The sequence below is a fragment of the Poecile atricapillus genome, chromosome 1, assembly GCF_030490865.1.
Source record: "Poecile atricapillus isolate bPoeAtr1 chromosome 1, bPoeAtr1.hap1, whole genome shotgun sequence".
NCBI lineage: Eukaryota > Metazoa > Chordata > Aves > Passeriformes > Paridae > Poecile > Poecile atricapillus.
Window position 1 is genome coordinate 98,316,918 of NC_081249.1, and position 18,399 is coordinate 98,335,316.

At 40.8% G+C, this 18,399-nt stretch overlaps 1 protein-coding gene and 1 pseudogene across 1 annotated transcript in view; one reads left to right on the plus strand and one right to left on the minus strand.

Moving 5' to 3' along the window:
• LOC131578043 (uncharacterized) overlaps positions 1–8,498 on the plus strand; it is a 13,813-nt pseudogene extending 5,315 nt beyond the window's left edge.
• A 1,022-nt stretch (positions 8,499–9,520) lies between these two features.
• Positions 9,521–18,399, minus strand: part of MYH15 (myosin heavy chain 15) — a 45,555-nt gene continuing 36,676 nt past the window's right edge. Inside the window, exons 35-43 of the mRNA XM_058836214.1 lie at positions 17,582–17,697; positions 15,504–15,696; positions 14,642–14,845; positions 13,519–13,644; positions 12,956–13,126; positions 12,359–12,463; positions 10,984–11,079; positions 10,329–10,466; positions 9,521–9,651 (exon numbers count right to left, since the gene is read on the minus strand). Of these exons, the coding sequence (XP_058692197.1) occupies positions 9,634–9,651; positions 10,329–10,466; positions 10,984–11,079; positions 12,359–12,463; positions 12,956–13,126; positions 13,519–13,644; positions 14,642–14,845; positions 15,504–15,696; positions 17,582–17,697 (1,167 nt within the window). The 3' untranslated portion in view covers positions 9,521–9,633. The remainder of the gene's footprint in view (positions 9,652–10,328; positions 10,467–10,983; positions 11,080–12,358; positions 12,464–12,955; positions 13,127–13,518; positions 13,645–14,641; positions 14,846–15,503; positions 15,697–17,581; positions 17,698–18,399) is intronic.

Genomic DNA, 18,399 nt, shown 5'->3' on the forward strand with positions numbered 1-18,399 from the left:
CATGGCACTGTGAATGTTTGAACGTGTAGGAAGCCACAGCTCAAAAGGCTTTTAAAGTCTCAGGTGGAAAAGATGTGGTTCAAGGTGTGGAAACAAGGTGTGAAGTTCAGATGGTAAGGTGGCAATGTGCTGATTTGAATATGTAGGTGCTTACTTGGGATTTCTACGTAAACAGATTAGAAGTTCAAAGAGGAGAGCTGTGTGTTATAGTCCTGATTAAACTGAATGGACACTCTTGCTATCCCAAGAGACACATATGACAGAAAAGCCATGAAAGAGACATTGGCACAACTGCAAGAGCATTTTTTTGTCAGGGATACAGGAGGGCAGAAAGATACTTGTAGACTGGATTAAATTTATTCATTTGTACTTATGGGCTTTAGGTTGTACAGAACAGGAAGAAGTAACAGGACTGTTTTCCAAGCATTGTATCCTCCCGTGTCATTTCCCACCTAGGCATGATGAAGTAATACACTGGAGCAAAGAGAGCAAAAAAGTGCACAGTTACTACCAGCAGAAGGATCAGCTGGAATTACAGACTCAGAACACACCTTTTCCAGGAGAACATCCCTAGTGGAAATGCCTCCTTGAAACTTAACCTGACCATGACTGACAACGGTTCTTATACCTGCTACCTGGGAACAGCACAAGATGGAACAAAGGTGGAAGTGCTGCTATGCATGAGAGGTCAGTAAGACATCAAAAACCCTTGGATTGCACCACCACAAATTGGATGCCAACAACAGATTTCCTTGCGTTGTTTTTCCACAAGGAATCAAAATCCTCCAACCCAGCAGAGCACCTTTTGGTGTTACAAAGCAATTTTTTTTCTCTGGTGAAATGTTGTAAAATGGATTTGAAAATTTTAGTGCAGCACTTGTTTTCATAACCTACCGCCCTCTGATTTCTAAGGGGTAATTATGTGGTACACATAATGTGGCTTCTCAGAACAGTACAAATATTGGCATTGTAAGTAGCTGTGCTTTTTCTGAAATCAAACACAGACTAAGTTTTATTCTCAGCTGTATTTATTCTCCCCAATGGTATTTCAAAAGAGCAATCACTTCAAGTTAAAAACTATTTTGTAACTAGTAGGATTTATTTTTTTAAAATTATTTTTTTTTCATCTACAGTTTCTTCTTCTTATGTCCTGGAATACCACAAGACAAACACAGAAAGGAGGCTGAAGTGCCATGCCTTTCTCACTTATCCAGCACCAAATATATCTTGGGTAGAAGGCAGTATATCCATCTAAGAGTCAGATTGGGAGGAAACTAGGAGTGGAGTTCTCTATTCTCTTAGAAGTGACAAGGACATTATAAACGTGACAGATACTACTGTCATATTCATTTCCATCATGAAATGTGGGCTTCTTAAAGGAAGATGCAAGGTAGGAATGAAATCTCTTCCTGCATTGTTACTGAATTTCACAGCTGGTTTCAGAGTCAAACTAAAGACAATCTTTCTGCAGTGGGGCAACATAGATATGGGACAGTGCAAAAGGATATACCTTTCTCTTTGAAAGGCATTTGTTAGAATTACAACGCAGCATTACGAGTTCCTTCCAAGAAGTAGGAATGAGAGGGGCTAGCTCACCCTTCTATAAGTTACCTTAATTCTTAATATCTTCTCTATATCAGTTTCACATTTTAAGAGGTGCCCAATAAACAAACTTTACCCTCTATCAATAAAAGAATTTTGCTTATTGGACAAAATACATGGAAGCCTTAGAGAATATGTCGGTTCTGTGTGGGAGGTGAAAGTTTTCCTGCTGCTCTAGATGAGTATGATCTTTACTCTGTCCATTTCCAATTTTTTTGCCAGACTTTTATTGGTACTGCTTGATCTTTTCATTGTACTTCTCTTCACATACATCCTTAAGTACCAGTCTCAGTTCTGGGGTGAATGGGAATGGAGAGCAGCAAACAGTTTGCATTTTTGCAAACAGCAGCTCATTTTCTTAGTCAAGGAAAAGCAGGGCTATGAAATTTCAACTCTGCTTTGTCTTCCTCCTGAATTTCATTGCAAATTCAGTTCAAATGAATAATTGGTGCTTTTCAACCTCTCCTGTTTCTTAGGAAATAATTTTAATTGAAAGAAGAGCAATGCAAGAGCAGTTCTCTTGTGAGATGTGCATGGATGGTTCCATCACCCTGATTACCCCCTGAAGGGTACCCAGACTCTCAGTTCCTAACCCACTGTATAAGCTCCAGAACAAGAGTGCAGTTTTTAATTTCCATGAAATAGTTTACAATATGGAAGATTTCAAGTATGGCATCATAGTAGCCAACAAGTGCACTGTGTCTGTTTTGTTATTTATGCCTCTGATCCACAAAAGGTACATTTCATTATGCATGTATTTGCATTTCCCTGCATCCATCTAAACCCTCAGCAGAATATTTGGAAAACAAACTGCTTTCTTTTTGCTTCTATAATAGCAGTGTGGGGTACAATTTTGATTTTTTTTATCTTCATGATTTTTCAGCCCCACACATCTCTTCATTAAACCCCCCCACAGAAAGCAAGTGAAGTTATACCGTATCAAAATAATCTATTAACTTCTGCTCCAGCTGACTGCCAGCCACCATTGCTGTCAAACCCTGCTGTCAAATCAATAGTTGTGCTATGATGTTAATTTTTCTTGTATTAGTATTTTGTATATTGGGTATTAATTCCACTTACCTGCCTTCTCCTTCCCTTTCCTGTTTTTTAAAGCTATTAATTAATTGTTAAATGTTCAACATAGACAAGTAAAGTACTTAAGTTCACCACAGCTAAAAGTTATTTCTGGCTACATATAATCTTTTCATTCTTTTAGTTAAATTACATTGTTTTTTATCATTTTGCTTCAGATGTGCAGGTATTTGATCAGCTGCATTTTCTCTCTGCTCCCAGCATGTGAAATTTCCTGCTGTTTTACACAGTAACCTGGACTAGACTGAATCACTATTAATGAGAGCCCTTAATTAGGGGAAAAATAGTAAAAAAAAAATAAAATCATATTGCCAATATCAATTAGATTTTTTTAGGGTAAAATAGGTTTGTTTTTAAAATCTTCAGATGCTTCTAGAAACATACTGTGATATTTGAATACAATATCAAAGAAGAGAAATATGTTTTTGTATTTTTTTATGGTAGTATCAAACCTCAGGAAAAAAATCAGAAAATGTCTAAATAACCTTCACAGTACTTTCCAAAAAAAAGTGCAAAGAGTTCTTTATCTGTTTCAGACCACCTGTTTAATGTGGAAGGAATAATTCCTTGTGAAGAGGGCTATGACACTGCAAGCACTGACTGTTTCAGTGTTGTCTGGACATTACACAGAAATGCAGTGACCTCATCCTGGCCTCTTTCAATAGCACACCTCACTCTCACCAGCCTCAAGTCCAGCTTAAGGAGAATTACTTTTCACTGATGTTGGATCATCTTACTGCAGGTGACAGTGGAGAATATCTGTGTAATATTTCAACACCTCCCTGCACAAAACTTGCTGTATGAACTTTGCACTTTGGTAAGTAGCTGCTCCTTCCATTTCAGAAGATGAGGACAATTAGGGCAATGCACAGCCAAAGAGTCAATCAGAAATCTATACAATACTGAGAAAAACTATCTTTGTGTGATTGGTGCATTTGGGGAAGAGATACATATTTTATTTTTGTTGGCTCAGGGGGATAAAAAAAGTTACTGAAGATGTGTTTATTTAAAGACTAGAAGTTTTTCAGTCAGCAGCTTATTGTGGCGAAGGTTACAAAATCAGTGGCTGCCTTCAGTTGCTACCAACTGCTCTCATAGCTGAGGACATAGCAGGGCTCAGAATTCTGTCCTAAAAGCTCTGCTGACAGCAAACACAGCTTCAAATGTAGCAGAAAGATGATGGGAAGCCCAAAGCATGTGGTGTAAGTTTGGCTGCAGAAGAAATCTTATCGAGAACATGGAGTTATTTTTAAAGCTTTAATATTACGCACCAGGCCTTTTTTAGGCCTGGGATATATATGTTTAAATGCATTCCTGTGTTTTTATGAGCTATAGTAAATTCCCAGCTGTGAAATCTTAGTTACAGTTATTTCATTGTCAGTAGCACATACAGCAGTAGCACACAGACATTTCACACAATTAAATACAATCACCTAAAAGACAGAAATAATATAGGGCTCCTTTCCTAAACAAAGAAGAGAACTTGAAGCAAGCCACTGAGACATAAAAAATAGAGGCAATATAACAGAAAAGGGGGTGGAATAAGTAATAACAACTACAGATGAGCACCTTTGTAGCTTTCAGCACAGCCTGAAAGCAGATAAGCCGCTGAAGACAGTAGGGAGTGGGCTAGACCATGTTGGATAGCAGTCATGGCATAGCAGCTCCTGAGCCATCAGAAGGGTTTCCAAGGTGCACTGGAAAGAAGGCTTTTGAGAGGGAAAAAGATGAATTTAAAATCATCTCTCCTGCATGAGGAAGGGTTGCTGCTCTTCTAAAAGAATCGACAAGGTGTGAACATAGGCATGTGGTTACAGAGCAGTGGTAAAGACAATGACTAGATTAAATGCTCTGTCTTAGCAGCTCTTATTTTTTAGCTGTTTTCCAGAGATCCATAGGAAATTTCCAGAGGAATACAGAATTTTTCAAATTCTTTGGACAAGACACAGCAGGAGAAAGATAGCCTGAGGTAGAAGACCCATACAATTCTTCTGACAGTTTGGTGCTGTGCAGAGGTTTCTTCTAGGTGGGCTTTGATCTCCTGTGGAATCCATGGTTTTCATTCATTTCAGATTTCTTGTGTCCACCTGGATTGCATGGTTGCACTATGAGGCTGGGCATTGTTTCAGATTAAAGTTACAAAGATTTTGCAGCCAGAGTAATGAAATTTATGATCCAGGCTGGATAACATTTACAGAGCTGCTCTACTGTAAATAACCAGTGCTATTAATGGCACTGAGCACTGCACCTGGACAAAGTGTTCAGCACACTGGGCAGTTGATTTGTTTCAAATGGGACTTGTATTAAGAAGTTGTCAAATCCTATCCCGTGAGCACACATGGAATTTGCTGTCTGCACAATTAAGTAAAATAATGTGCTTTTGGCTATTCACACTTAAGTCAGTAAAGTATCACTTCAATGTCTTATTTGTCAGGTAACCTGAACATTGTTGTCCTTGTCTCAGTTTTCTTTTAATCTTTCTTTCTCCCTAAATCATACCTTTCAGATTATAAATTAGAAAAAAACCCCATAGCTTTGATATATTTATTTAACAATAGTGAATATTTGTGATATAAGGCACTTCTGTTTTGTAGATGTATTTTTAAAGAAAATTCAGGTAACTTCTGGATAATTGTGCTAGGAGTGTTTGGTGCAGTGGCAACAGTGGTACTTTGCTATCTCAAGGTAGGTACACTCATTAGAATACTTATTTTTAAGGTGCTGTGGATACCAAGCCCTTCATGAGTTGAATGAGGGTTTGAGCCAAACTCTTCTATTTTGAAAAAATTGGTAATCAGTAGCTGTAGCTAGACAATTATGAATAAGCAACAACACTTGTTAGCATTGTTTGCTAGGCTGATCTTTTAAGAAAAAGGGAAGACAGTCCCAATGTGAACAGGCTGTCTGGACAAGGGCCACCAGGAGTGAAATCAAAAGAGCTGAGCAGTAAGTGGGGAAAGGTAATTCTGGCAGTGGGAGATTGAAACCCATTGACCACCTCCTCAAAATGGACCCCCAGTTGAAATTGAATGGAAAAACCTAAATCCAGACCTCAACTATTTGACCAAATTATAAATTGTATTTTCATAGGTTTTTGTTCATACAAAAAAGACTGAAAATGTAGGAAGATAAGTTTCAGCATAAATAAATTGTTCTCATTCTTGCTATTTTGTAAGTCCGAAGGCCCTCCGTGGTGCATTTATGCAACAGTATTTTGGTTATAACAATGTCAACAAGTCCTTCCTTTGATCAGATACACTTCTGTGCTTTAGAAAAGGATGAAAGAGTTGGTTACCCCTCACAAATATTTTCCATTAACTTGCTTAAAGAATGATTGAATTGCTGAATTTTCTTGTCTTTAAGACCAGAAAGAATCAAAATCAAAATGTGAAGTTTCTCAAACAATGCTCTTACCTTAGATCTTCATTAGGGCCCAAATTACTGTTTAATTGTATCCAATGTCAAAGCCTGTCGAAACCTATGTTTGAAAAGTGATACTAAATTGCTTTGTGTAGTAGATCATTGGAACCATATAGTCTCTGACCTCATCTCTCTGCACAGCTCTCCTCTTTACTGGAGTACAACTTCAAGTGGATGCATTTTATTCTCATGTGTTTGCAGTAGGTTGGCTCTGTCTTAGAATAGTCTGTCTCTTTCCTTTGCAATTGAAGTGAGTATCCTTAAAAATCCAAACTTTAGTTCTTAGTCCATCCTTCTGTGCCTGACCCTACCCATGGAGAGATTTACCTTCAAACTCCCTGTGTCTGAAGGTTTTCTCACAGTCTGGATTTGGTAAGCTTCAGGAGACATTTTATGATGGGTACCATGGGGTACAGCAAGAACACATGAGAAAGAAAACTCTGATTATGCCTCAGTCTTTTTTCATTTTTCTCTCTACATAGAGATTCACTTGCTTATTAAACAATTGTAACATGCTTTAGAGATGATAATATACTTTGAGATGCGGTTGTCTAAACAATTTAAGCATGATTAAGTTATCTTGAGACCTGTTGAACCCTCAAACATATCATGATCAGAGGAAGTGGAACAGTTTACAGGTTAACTCAGCTCTGGTTATATTGATGGAGGACAAGATGGAGAAAACAGGAATTATTTCTGCACTGTCATGTGGATGCTTATTTTACTCAAATAATGCTAAAATGGAAAATGCTGACTTATCTTTAGAACCTTGTTCTGTTCCCACTAGGGGATTAATTTTACACATCAGTAGTTCTTACGAGTATTTTTATTTTGTCTAGAAAAAAAGGAAGAGAGGAATCATATGAACACCTTGACATACAGGAATAAAATAGCTCTCTGCACACAGATACTACTGAGATTGGTGATGAAAAGAACAAAGAGTTCCTTCACCTTCCCCTTTGAATTACAATAAGAAACACATGGAAATGTGATTTTCTGAGCAACAGTAATGGACAAACATGGAGGAAAAAAAGTCAATGGACACTTGTGTGTGAAAAGTCGTGTAGCAGGGCATCTCACCCTCCACATGAGCTTATCTGTTGCTTGTTAACTGGTGAATTAATTCAAACCAGGCAAAGCTGTCTTGTAGTGGGTTATTTTGGCACCATGGGATTACCATTGGCCTGGCATCTCCCAGCTGACAATAAGCATCTTACTGTGAAAGTGAGATCTGGAAAGAGAAACTGAATTTCTGACTGACAGGCACCTACCTTTACAAACTATATAAGCTGCATCAAACTTTCTCAAAGCAGAAATCTTCTGCACATTTTCCTGGAAACATGTGATTTCTTGTCAGAGCAGGAAGGCCTGCTTTGCAGTTACTCCTCTGGAGGCTGAATATTTCATTTACTACTTTTAATGTACCTTAATATCATGCACTGTTTTATGTAATATACTGGTAGTTCTTTTGTTTTATACTGTGTCATAAGTAACTCTGATGATGTAACCTTTCATGTGTTACCTCCTGTCTGTTCCATTTTATAAGTAGATCTAATCTGCCATCCTTAGAACTTACGGGCCAGAGTGATTTCTTAAATTTAAGGCAGGGTTTGACTGAAGCTCCCACTCGTCCTGTGACAAGTCAGCATGCAAAACTGGATTCCTAAAGGGACAAAGAAGTTTCTAGAAAAGAAGAAATCCCTAAATTTCAAGATTGGCTTTTTTTTTTTTTTCCAGGATGAGGACAAGAGAGCTCACTGGTTTTCATTTCATTTAGTATTTTATTTTAAAGCAAAGACCACGTCTGCTATCCATAGCAGCGAGTCTGAGCCCAGCAGAGTGTGCTGGGCTGCCAGTGGCGGGGGGAGCAGAGAAATGTCAGAGTGGGAAGAGCTGTGGGGAGCAAAACAGTGGCAAACTGAGGCGTGAGGAGCTGAATGCTGCCAAGCACAGCCTAGTGCAGCAGTCTGGAAAATGGCCACTGTGACATGGATGATCCAGCTTTCCAGGGTTTGTCTCTCATTGTTTTCCATTGTCTTGGGCTCAGGGATAGGAAATGTTAGCTGTGGGAACCTCCCCCACCATCTTGCTTTTGTCCTGTGGGGCCATGTGGTGTGTGGGAATGGTTGCCACTTGTCTTTGTCTGGAAAAACTTGTGGAGCTGGCAGCACTGGAACAGTTGCCATCTTGTCCTTGTCCCAGAGAACCACATGGACATGACCTACAGGGAGTGTCCACCATCTTGTCTTTGTCACAGCTGCCACATAGAACTAAGTTGAGATAGTGAACACCTCTTTGTGGGTAAAGCATCTTCTCTTTTTTGTTGTATGTTTTTGTTATTAACATTGTTGCTTTTTGCTTTCAGTAAATTATCTCAACCTGTGGTCTCTGCTTTTGTCTCTCTCTTACCAGAAAGGTGTGGGGGAAAGGGGAGCAGCTAATTTGGAGTTTAAGTTTATGAGTGGCTTATTTGGAGTTTAATTTTCTGACTGGCGTTAAACCACCGTGGACCAGTTCCCTATTTAAAGGCAGAAAAGATCTAAGAGAATTCTCTGTTTCTGAGCCACAGGGAGGTGTGCCTTGGCACAATCTCCTGTGCCTGGCCTGTAGATGACAAAGAGAAGTCCCTTGACTCATGGTAGTGGAAGCTTATAAATTGACTGTTCATATTTACTTTCCCTTCTCCTCCAAAACTCAGGGTCTTCTGGGCAGGACAAATGCAAGCTGGGTTATCCCGGCTTCAAGGGCTGTCCCCTTCCACAGGTTTAACCTATGCTGCTGTCCTGGTTCCACCCAGCTCAGGGTTATTTTTTTGCAATAGCCATGAGGGGGCATGACCAGAACCCTAATGTTATTTGATACCACCTTACTTCACTGGGGGGTTGGGGTGGGGAGAGGGACTCTCTTTGGGGTAAAAGGGGTTCCTTCAAGGAGGGGTCCATGGTGAGTGTTTCTGCATGTGCATCACCCTCTCTTTTGTACACTTATTTTATTAATATTGTTGCTATTAGTTGCTATTTTCTTATCTCATTGCTGGTTCCAGGAAATTGTTCTTAGGCTGTGATCTTTCACCTTTTGTGCTTTCAACTCCCAACTCCATTCTGGGAGTGGGAAGGTGGAAAGGAGGGAGAGCAAGAGAGTGGCAGTGTGGTTTGAGAGAGTGAACTGAGAGGTACTGTTCATAAACCAGGACAGCTGCTTTAACAATCTGCATATGAAATACGTGAGGCTGTGAAGCATGACTGGATTTGCCCTTAGTTTTGATTTTGTCAGGGATCTGCCAATTAGGATTTTTTCCAACATAATGAAGTTGGCTGTTGGTGAGATGTAATCTTCTATTGATCCCTGAGGCTTGGCAAAATAGAAACACAAATAAATGAATGAATGAAATATGCTGTACAGTCTATTTGGATTTTCACTTGATGTTTATTTCTGTAAGTGCTTATTTTTTCATACATCTGCTTTCAGTTGTGCCTGATTATGTCAAGTATTTTCTCATATCTGTCAGCTTGGACTTTTTTATTCCTCTTCATGAACCTGAAATGCAATTGAGATAGTATTCAACTGTTAAAAATAGAAGTGTGGAGGGGTTTTAGTGTAAGTTCACAAATAAGTGACCAAAGCTTCACTAATGCTTCTTGTTCCCTGGTATTACTAGTTTGTATCTGAAATAGCCTAGCAGCAATCTAGCCAACCTTTGCCATCTTATTCCAGCTGACAATGCAGGTATCCTGTCCTCGTTCTAGATTGTATAGATCCTTTTGAAGGCAGAGGACTTCTACAACCCTTTTTCAATAGATGGTGGTGCTCTGAATGACAGCCCCCAGAGTATCCAGGAAATGAGTACTGGTAGCAGTAGACAAGGTATTTCTAATACTACAGGATCAAAGTGATCTGTACAGTGCCCTTCTCCACCTAAATGTGTTTCCTGGCAGCTCCTGCCGTGGCTGCCACAAGACCCTTCTTGTGGAGCTGCCACCTCTGTGTGTACCACTGAGCTCATCTTTTGGTGAGGCAACACTCTGCTACATTTCCAGAGCTGCAATCAGTGTTAGCAAACAGCATCTGACCAGTAAAATCAAGGGCCGAGTGAAACAAAAAAATGTAGAAACCCAAGAATTTATCCTAGTCTACACTACTTTCAGAGATGTAACAGATACAGAACATCCACTACTGTGTGTTAAACACATCTACCCCATGCCATATGACCATACCTTTTTCATTCCAATATCTCTTGACTTGCTCCTCAGCTTATTAACTTGAGATTCAGCTATTTCAGCCCTTTCTTCAGCATCATCAAGATCATGTTGCTGTTTTCTGTACTTTGAGAGGTAGAGATTGGCTTGAGCTTCCTGGTGAGAAAAAAAGAATGTAGCTGATTTCCTCCTGTCCACATGAAACAAAGCTTTTAATTTCAAGTGGGATGGAAAGTGCTCAGCATGAGTAGGTAACAGCTGTATGGGCACCACTTGCCTCCTGCAGAACTGAGATTGTGTTGTTTTATAGAGCTGATATTTCTAACGGATTTTCCACATTAAGTGAACTGAGAGGCTCTCAACATGTCTTCTGAGGGGCTAGGAGGAAAAAACTCCTTCCTATTCTTTCCTTTCCTCCCTTTCTCTTGCAAATTGTACTGCAGTCTTAGGATAAAATTGAGTACTTTTTCTTAAATATAGTCAACACATATACTATATATTTTAATTTATATATAATATAAATACAGTTTTATAAGCAGGGCTTACATAGATATAAAAAGAAATATTTATGGACACAAAATGTGTATTTGTACTAGAAGTTTCTATGTATAAAAGATTGTGGGTTTAGGACAATACATCTCTCAAAGGTAAAAAGGCCCAAATCGTTACTTACAGCTTCCTCTGCTTGGTGCTTGTAACTCTTCACTTTTAATTGTAGCTTGTCAATCAGATCCTGCATCCTGGCAAGATTCTTCTTATCTTCTTCTGACTGTATCAAAACACCATTAATTTTGAGTTGATAGAGTAAAAAGGCTTAAAGCATCTCCCACAATCCAATAATTATGGATGCCATACATATTTTAGAAACTTATAGCTCAAGGCACAAGTTAGCCATGTCCTGTGTACACATGAGAAAAATTTCTATGTCATCACTGAAGATGTGTGGAGGGTGAAGACTGAGAGTACCCTTCTCATGTATAGATGTGTAAATATAAATGTATATAAATAAAGATATATATGTGCACACACTTTCAGAGGTGTGCAGATACAGGCAGAGTTCCTTGCTCAGGGGTGAGGAGCACGCTTGTCATTATAAAGCGTGTCATTATATATTGAAGCAGATACGGCTGAGCCTAGAACTATGTAATTTGCATAATTTGAAGTTTGATTCGCAGGCATTCCTGGTAAAAACAGCCTCGTTTTAAGCTGTCACACTCCATAAGCAAAGGGACCAGCTAATTCTGCCCGCACACTGTATTAAAAAATACCAATAAGATAAACCAACCTTCAGCTTCTACATACAAAATTCCAAGTAAAACAACAGGTAGGAGGCTAAATAATCTCCTAAGGCAGATGGATGGATTTATCTCCTTAATGCTGTTCAAAGCAAAAGGATAAGTGCTCCATGCTGCAGGCCCTTTTTGAAGGGCAAGCAGCATGAGCAGCTGTTAGCAAACCTGCAGGAGGCTCAAGACTAGACCCTGCTGCTCAATAATAGGTGACAGAGCCCTGGGACTCAGCAACCCTACGCTGAGCAGGGCATTAGAGTCACCTGAGTCCTTCTGGCTCCTTTCAGCAACAGCAGCACAGCTGAGAGAGAGAGCTGGGCTCTTTCTTCCCCTGCATTGTAAATAGTCATTGGAGCCTGTTCCATATTAATACTGTGCTAAAACTGTCCAAATCTCAGCAACAGAGGCTTTCTAACATTAGTTACAGCAAATCAGGCAAGAGGATGATGATCACTGGCACAGATTGCCCAGAGAAGCTGCGGATGCTCTATCCCTGGAAGTGTTCAAGGCCAGGTTGGATGGGGCTCTGAGTAGCCTGGTCTAGTGGAAGGTGTCCCTGTCCATGGCAGGGGTGTTGGAATGAAATGATCTCCAAGGTCCTTTCCAACCCAAAGCATTCTGTGATGGATGCCCTAGGGAGATGTTCCTCCTGTGCCTAAAGCTTCCTGCAATCAGAAAGCTCTGACTAAGGCCACTCCTCATCCATAACTGAGGCTGTTCATGACATTTCTTGCCAGTGACCTGGTGGTTACTGCATACCTGGTAAGTCAGCTCCTTTATGCGTCTCTCAAACTTGCGGGCTCCCTTTTGGGCATCCGAATTGCGACGGAGTTCAGTCTCAAGTTCATTCTCCAGCTCACGAACCTGCAAAAAAGGAACAGTTATACTACATGTTCCTGCATGAGGAACAAGCAGCAGATAATTTGGTTCACAGTTCAAGAAACTCTGACTTGATAGGTATCTCCATAGAGTCAAATTTCAGGAAGAGATCAAAACCTTTCCACTCTGTTTTTTCACAGAAGTATTCCAGCTGCACCATCAGTCATAGGTGCAGACATGTGCGAAGTCCAAAAAACTTTAACAAAGTAAGCATTGGGAGAGGCTTTTGCTGATTTTAGGTGCTGGGGCTTTTAATTCTTTTTTAATCAAGGGCTTTATTCATCTGCTGGTCAGTAGCTGGATAATGAAGGGGAAGCATGACTCCAAGAACTGCTCACCTGCATTTTTGAAACAGAGGAAAGTGTCCATACTACCCATTCTTGGCCTCTGTGAACTTATCAGGCAGCACTGGGCTACCGATCTGGTGCCAATTCTGCAAGCAGAAGGCAGTTGTCTGAATTTGGATCACAAACTTACCCTGGATTCCAGTTTTTGGATCTGCTTCTTGCCACCTTTCAGAGCTATTTGTTCTGCTTCATCCAGTCGTTTCTGGAGGTCTTTAATGGTTTGCTCCATGTTCTTCTTCATTCTCTCTAAATGAGCACTAGTATCCTGCTCCTTTTTGAGCTCCTCAGCCATCATTGCTGCCTGAAAAACAGATACATTTTACAGGAAGTCCCATATGCTTTTGGATTATGTTTCAGAATAAATGGTGGAAGATCAGTCCTGAACTATCCCTTATCTGGATAGTTCACTGTAGCCAAAGGTCCACAGAATTCCTTCTGTGTGCATATCTCACCCAGACAGAGAAAATGGAAGGACAGAAAAACCTTGGAGGCCTTTTTTTCCCCCTCTCTGTTCTAATGCTTTTATTTCAGATTCCACCTCTCCTTTTTTCTTATTTTTTTATGCCTGTCCTATACCACTAGGGTTCTCATTTACAGTGCCTACAAGTAACATTCACTGTGACATTCACTACACTACAGTGTCCTTAGGTGCTGTGGTATGAAAAGAAGTGAACAAGGAGCCAGCCTACTTACATCTGTGATTGCTTTCTTGGCTTTTTCTTCTGCATTCCGGCACTCCTGGAGTGATTCTTCCACTTCATTCTGCATCTGGGAAATGTCACCCTCCAGCTTCTTCTTTTGATTGATCAGGCTTGTGTTCTTTTATTAAGTTTTCCCCAAATGAATAGTGGAAAAGGAGGAAAAGGGATGATTAAAGACAATTCCTTTAAATACCATAGCACACCAAGGCTTCCTGATTTTTGCCACTTCTGGATTATTCAGAGCAGTATTTGGGAATGGAGACTGAGGTACGTGGTAAGGGCTGCCTTTACTAGCATAAGTAGCTTCAGACTGAAGAAATATTAAAAATACTCTCAAAGCTGTAAATATTCAGATTTTGATTCAGATGAAGTAATAAGAAGTAGGCTGAAATAGAATAAATGAAGCTGTTCATTTTGGTAAATTAATGATCCTTAATTAGCCAGTGAGGTGATTAAAATGACATTACCAATGGACTGTAGAAAATACTGCAAAACATTGCTAACCTGTAGCACATTTTCATTTCTTCGTGATTATTATTTGGTGAAGAGAAGGTTTGGGTTTTAGTAAAAATGCTGCCAAATCAGGACATGCCCCTCCATGGCACCCTAGAAATGGTGTCTACCTGGACAACACCCAAAGGCTGATCTCAATGGAGACCTGCAGGCACAGAGAGCACTTTGCTGCAGGTGTGTCCTGTGGTCCTGCATCATCTCCCTATCGTGAGAGCCCAGCCCTGTGGCTTTCACTGCTGACAAACACCACAAAAGCAGAGCCTGCATTGTGCTCCAGAGAAATGCCTCACTGTCAAGGACATGGCTTAACTAAAGCAGGAAACTGATTTTACAGCAGGGAAGAATGAAAGAAATGAAATTCATTCTTTTTATTTTCCATCGGTGTTTTTTCTGGAAGCTGTTTAAAACAGTTGGATGAATCATCAGTCCCAGCTAACTTGGAGTCAGCTGGAACAACTCCAGAGTAACTCCTCTGCCCCATTTTCCCTCTGGAGGGATGCCAGGGTGTGTCTGACTTGTGATGGCCATGGACCAACAGTGTCAGTGATCAACAGAGAGGGCTCAGGTTAACCAGTGAGGGAGAGGGCACAGAAAAAGCCAACCTGACTGTGAAGCAGGTTCACACGTTCAGTGGCTTCCAGCAGTTCATGCTCTGCCAGCTTCCTTGCCCGTTCGGTCTGGTCCAGCAAAGCCCTCAGCTCATCCAGCTCTGACTGGAGAAGATTGTTCCTCCTGTCAGAGACCGCCAGCTGCTCTTTCAGATCTTCATTCACATGTCCTGCATCATCCAGCTGCACCTGAAGCTCCTAAAATAAAGCAGCACGACTCCATTTCAAACCTCTGTCCTTATATCACAGAAATCCAGATTGCAGCGGTTACCTGGGACCAATCTCAAGAATTTCAGTGCCTTTTATTATACTTTTATTTCCAAACTGTAAGCTGAATAGCTTTTGTGGTATGTGGTGCAATGGAGGAAAAAAAATCTGTGTGCTCAAATCTCTTAGAGCTGGTGGGTCTGGGAGAGGAGACAACAGAAGAGGTGCCTTGGCAAGAAACACTTCTTTTTTTTTTTTTTTTTAAGCTATTACAAATGTTGACGCAAACAACAAAGCTGAATATACACACACTCCCTGTACTCCAGACAATCCACTTGCTCTTCACTTCTTTTAGAAGCCTTGCAAGCTCAAAAGAAAATCACAGGTTTTCAGTTCCTCATGCTGTAGCTTTCTGCCCCTGCAAGAGGCTGTAGCCAGCAAGGGTTTTATGACTGGATCTCGTCCAGCTTGTATGTAAGTCTGAGAAGAAACCCACATTTCAGTATTCTCTTATGCCAGACATGATCACCAAGGCTTTCCCTTTATACTGTTGGGAGTTGCTTCCCTCTTACCATCACCACTGCTGGTTTGGCCTGTGCTAAGAAAACCCAGCCTGCAGGAACCACTGGGTTCTTGGGGGCACCAGTACCTTTATTTGTGTCTGCAAACCACGTGCTGACTTGGTTGCTTCTGCAGCATGCCTGTTAGCGTGGCTGAGCTGGATTTCCATCTCATTGAGGTCCCCTTCCATCTTCTTCTTAAGCCGGATGGCCTCATTTCTGCTGCGGGCTTCAGAATCCAGGGTGGACTGCAGTGAATCTATGGCACGTTGCTGGTTTCTCCTGGGAAGGACATGAAAGATGGATGGATGATTTTCCTCTCTGTGCAGAGACATAGAAGTACTTGCAGCAGAAGTGTCTCCCTTCCAGAAATAGTGTATTTCTGACTGACATAGGTAGCAGACATACGTAGCACACAGTCTCCAGTGCCTCACTGAACTGGCTGGTGTACTTCACACCCTCAGCTAGCTCCTGATCTGTAAGCACCTCTAGCAGCCTTCTTCTGTGTTTCCTTTGGCAGTACTGGAGCAAGGAGTGCTCTCAAAGCTCTTGTAAACACAAGCAAGTATGGACTTGAACCCGACAAGAAACATTTCCAGCCTAACAGTCACTTAATAAAATATTTACTGAAGAATATCCTGGAATGATTTACGTCTCAGCCTTTTGATGAAGGCATTAGTAGAGGGGATTTATCAAATTGAAGGTAGGTTGCTACATTCTAAGTGCTCTTTATAGTAAATGGCATGTGTAAGCTACAATTCATTATGTCTTAAAATAGATGTTGAAAAAACTTTTCTTGTGCTAATTATAAATGGAATGATTCATCAATACAAATCTGTGTTACGGACATCTAAATTTAGAAGTGATTAAACCCACCCAGTTGACAGCCTGGTCCCTCTGGGAAAGGCAGCTTAATGTCAATTTAAAGAAAAAACAGCTACAAACAACCTAATTTTCTTGATTCTGTAACAGAGAAGTCCTACAATGAAAGTTTTGCTCTTACAACCAAAAAGTAACTCAAAGCCCAGAATATGACACACATGGAAACATTTATTTCACTGCTGGCCAATTTCAGCTGAAAGTGTAGGAGTTCTGGGAAATCACCAAGTCAACAAGAAAAAACCTGAGGGCTTTATTGCTTCAGCAAGATGCTGAACTGTGCCCTAGACTCCCAGAAAACAGCACAGAGAGTCAGCTGAGCACTCATTGTGAAGCTGAAACAGAAAGCACTGATTAGCACAGCTTGTTCTGAGATCTCTACAATCCAGACATCTCAGGACAGCATAAGGTAAAAGGGCCAAAATATTCTTAGTTTTGAAGCAATTAAAATATCAATCCCTCTGGGTATGCTGGCCAGGGTGGGTCTTGGACTTAATGTCATGATTCTCAAATTAATAACATTACAACACTGACTAATTCAAGGCCAAAGTTTTTTGAATAACTGCACAGGCACATAGGCTAACATGACCTCCTCTTAAGGGTATAACTCTTCAGACTTGCTTTTCTGCTGGCTGGCAGGGGAGAGACAAAAGACACCATCCTCCTCTCACCTAATTGCTTTCCATTTTTTCCCTATTTATCCATCTTACCTGTGAGCTCCTCTCCTGTTCCATTCACACTTTCTGCACGTCTGCAATTCTCACTGCTTACCCAAATGGTGTACACATAACAGCAAGCTCCTCACATCCTCCCACACTCAGTGTAGCTGTAATTGCATAAATTAACTAAATGCCTTCAGAGAACATAGGTTTGAGCACCACTGAGACAAGTACTGCTGATTTTGCAGGGGGGCCACTTGGGAGGCAGCCATCCCACACAGGCTTAGGAGATGGCAGCTCTCTAGACCTACTTGCCTCCATACTGTCAACATATAGAGTTAGTGGCCCTGGTCTGCTGTGAATTGATTATGCCAGAGAGTTTTTTTACAGCTGCAGTTTGTTATGCATGATGGGTTTAATTGTACACTGTCAGAGACTGATGTGACAGGAATATTTGAACTGAGCAAGGGAAATGTGGTAAATAGTCAGAGCTGGCTCGGTCTCTGGTACAGACAGTACCTGCCTATGCTGGCATAACTACCTGCACTGCATTTAACTGGCTTGGGTCTTGAGAATAGTTCCAGCCTTTTCAGACTCACTTAACAAACATGCTACCTCCTGCACAGTACCTTATATTGTCCATTTCTTCCTCCTTTTCTGTCAGCTTCCTTTCAAACTCTGCTTTAACCTGAGAAAGTTCAAGCTGAAAACGAAGTGTCTTACTTTCTTCATGCTCCAAAGCTCCCTGAAATAGAAAACACCAAGAGCTTGCAAACCAGGAATTGATTTTTTTTTTCCAAACTACAAACAGCTGCACAAACATGATCCCTTCACACTTCTCTTCCTGTTTCCTCCTTCCGTCTCTCTCTCTAGGCAAGGACACAAGCAGCTTACATTTACAACGCATTTACTTGCCTTCTAATGCAAGCTGACAGCTGGAAAACCGAGCAGCAAGCTCCTCAGAGGACAAATTTTCAGATAGTCAACAGCTCACAAAAAACACCCAAACAACACACCAACACCTTCAGCCCTGCCTGCATGGTTTTGACATCAACAGATGTTCCCTGCTCCACACCTCTGTACAGACACCCTCCAGAAATTCACAGGCTTGTAAGGGACAGGGATAAGCTAAAACAAGATTGTTGTTGGGAGTGTGAAGGGGTCCACACATCCATCCCACTCACAAAAATCTCTCCAAATCACAAAGTGTTAGAAACTTCTAAATTACATAACCTTATTAGGCAAGATGACTTCAAGGAAAGAAATAACAGACATCAGCTCTGTATGACAAAATGCAAAAACTCTCTGTCTGTTCTTTCCAATTACTATGAAGTCTGTGAAACAGGGGTGATTTGTGCCTATGTCTTTATTTCTACATTTTTCTCATATATAGAAGAACTAAGCAGGCAACAGCCCATGAAGAAATAACAAGGCTTCTGACTTTCAG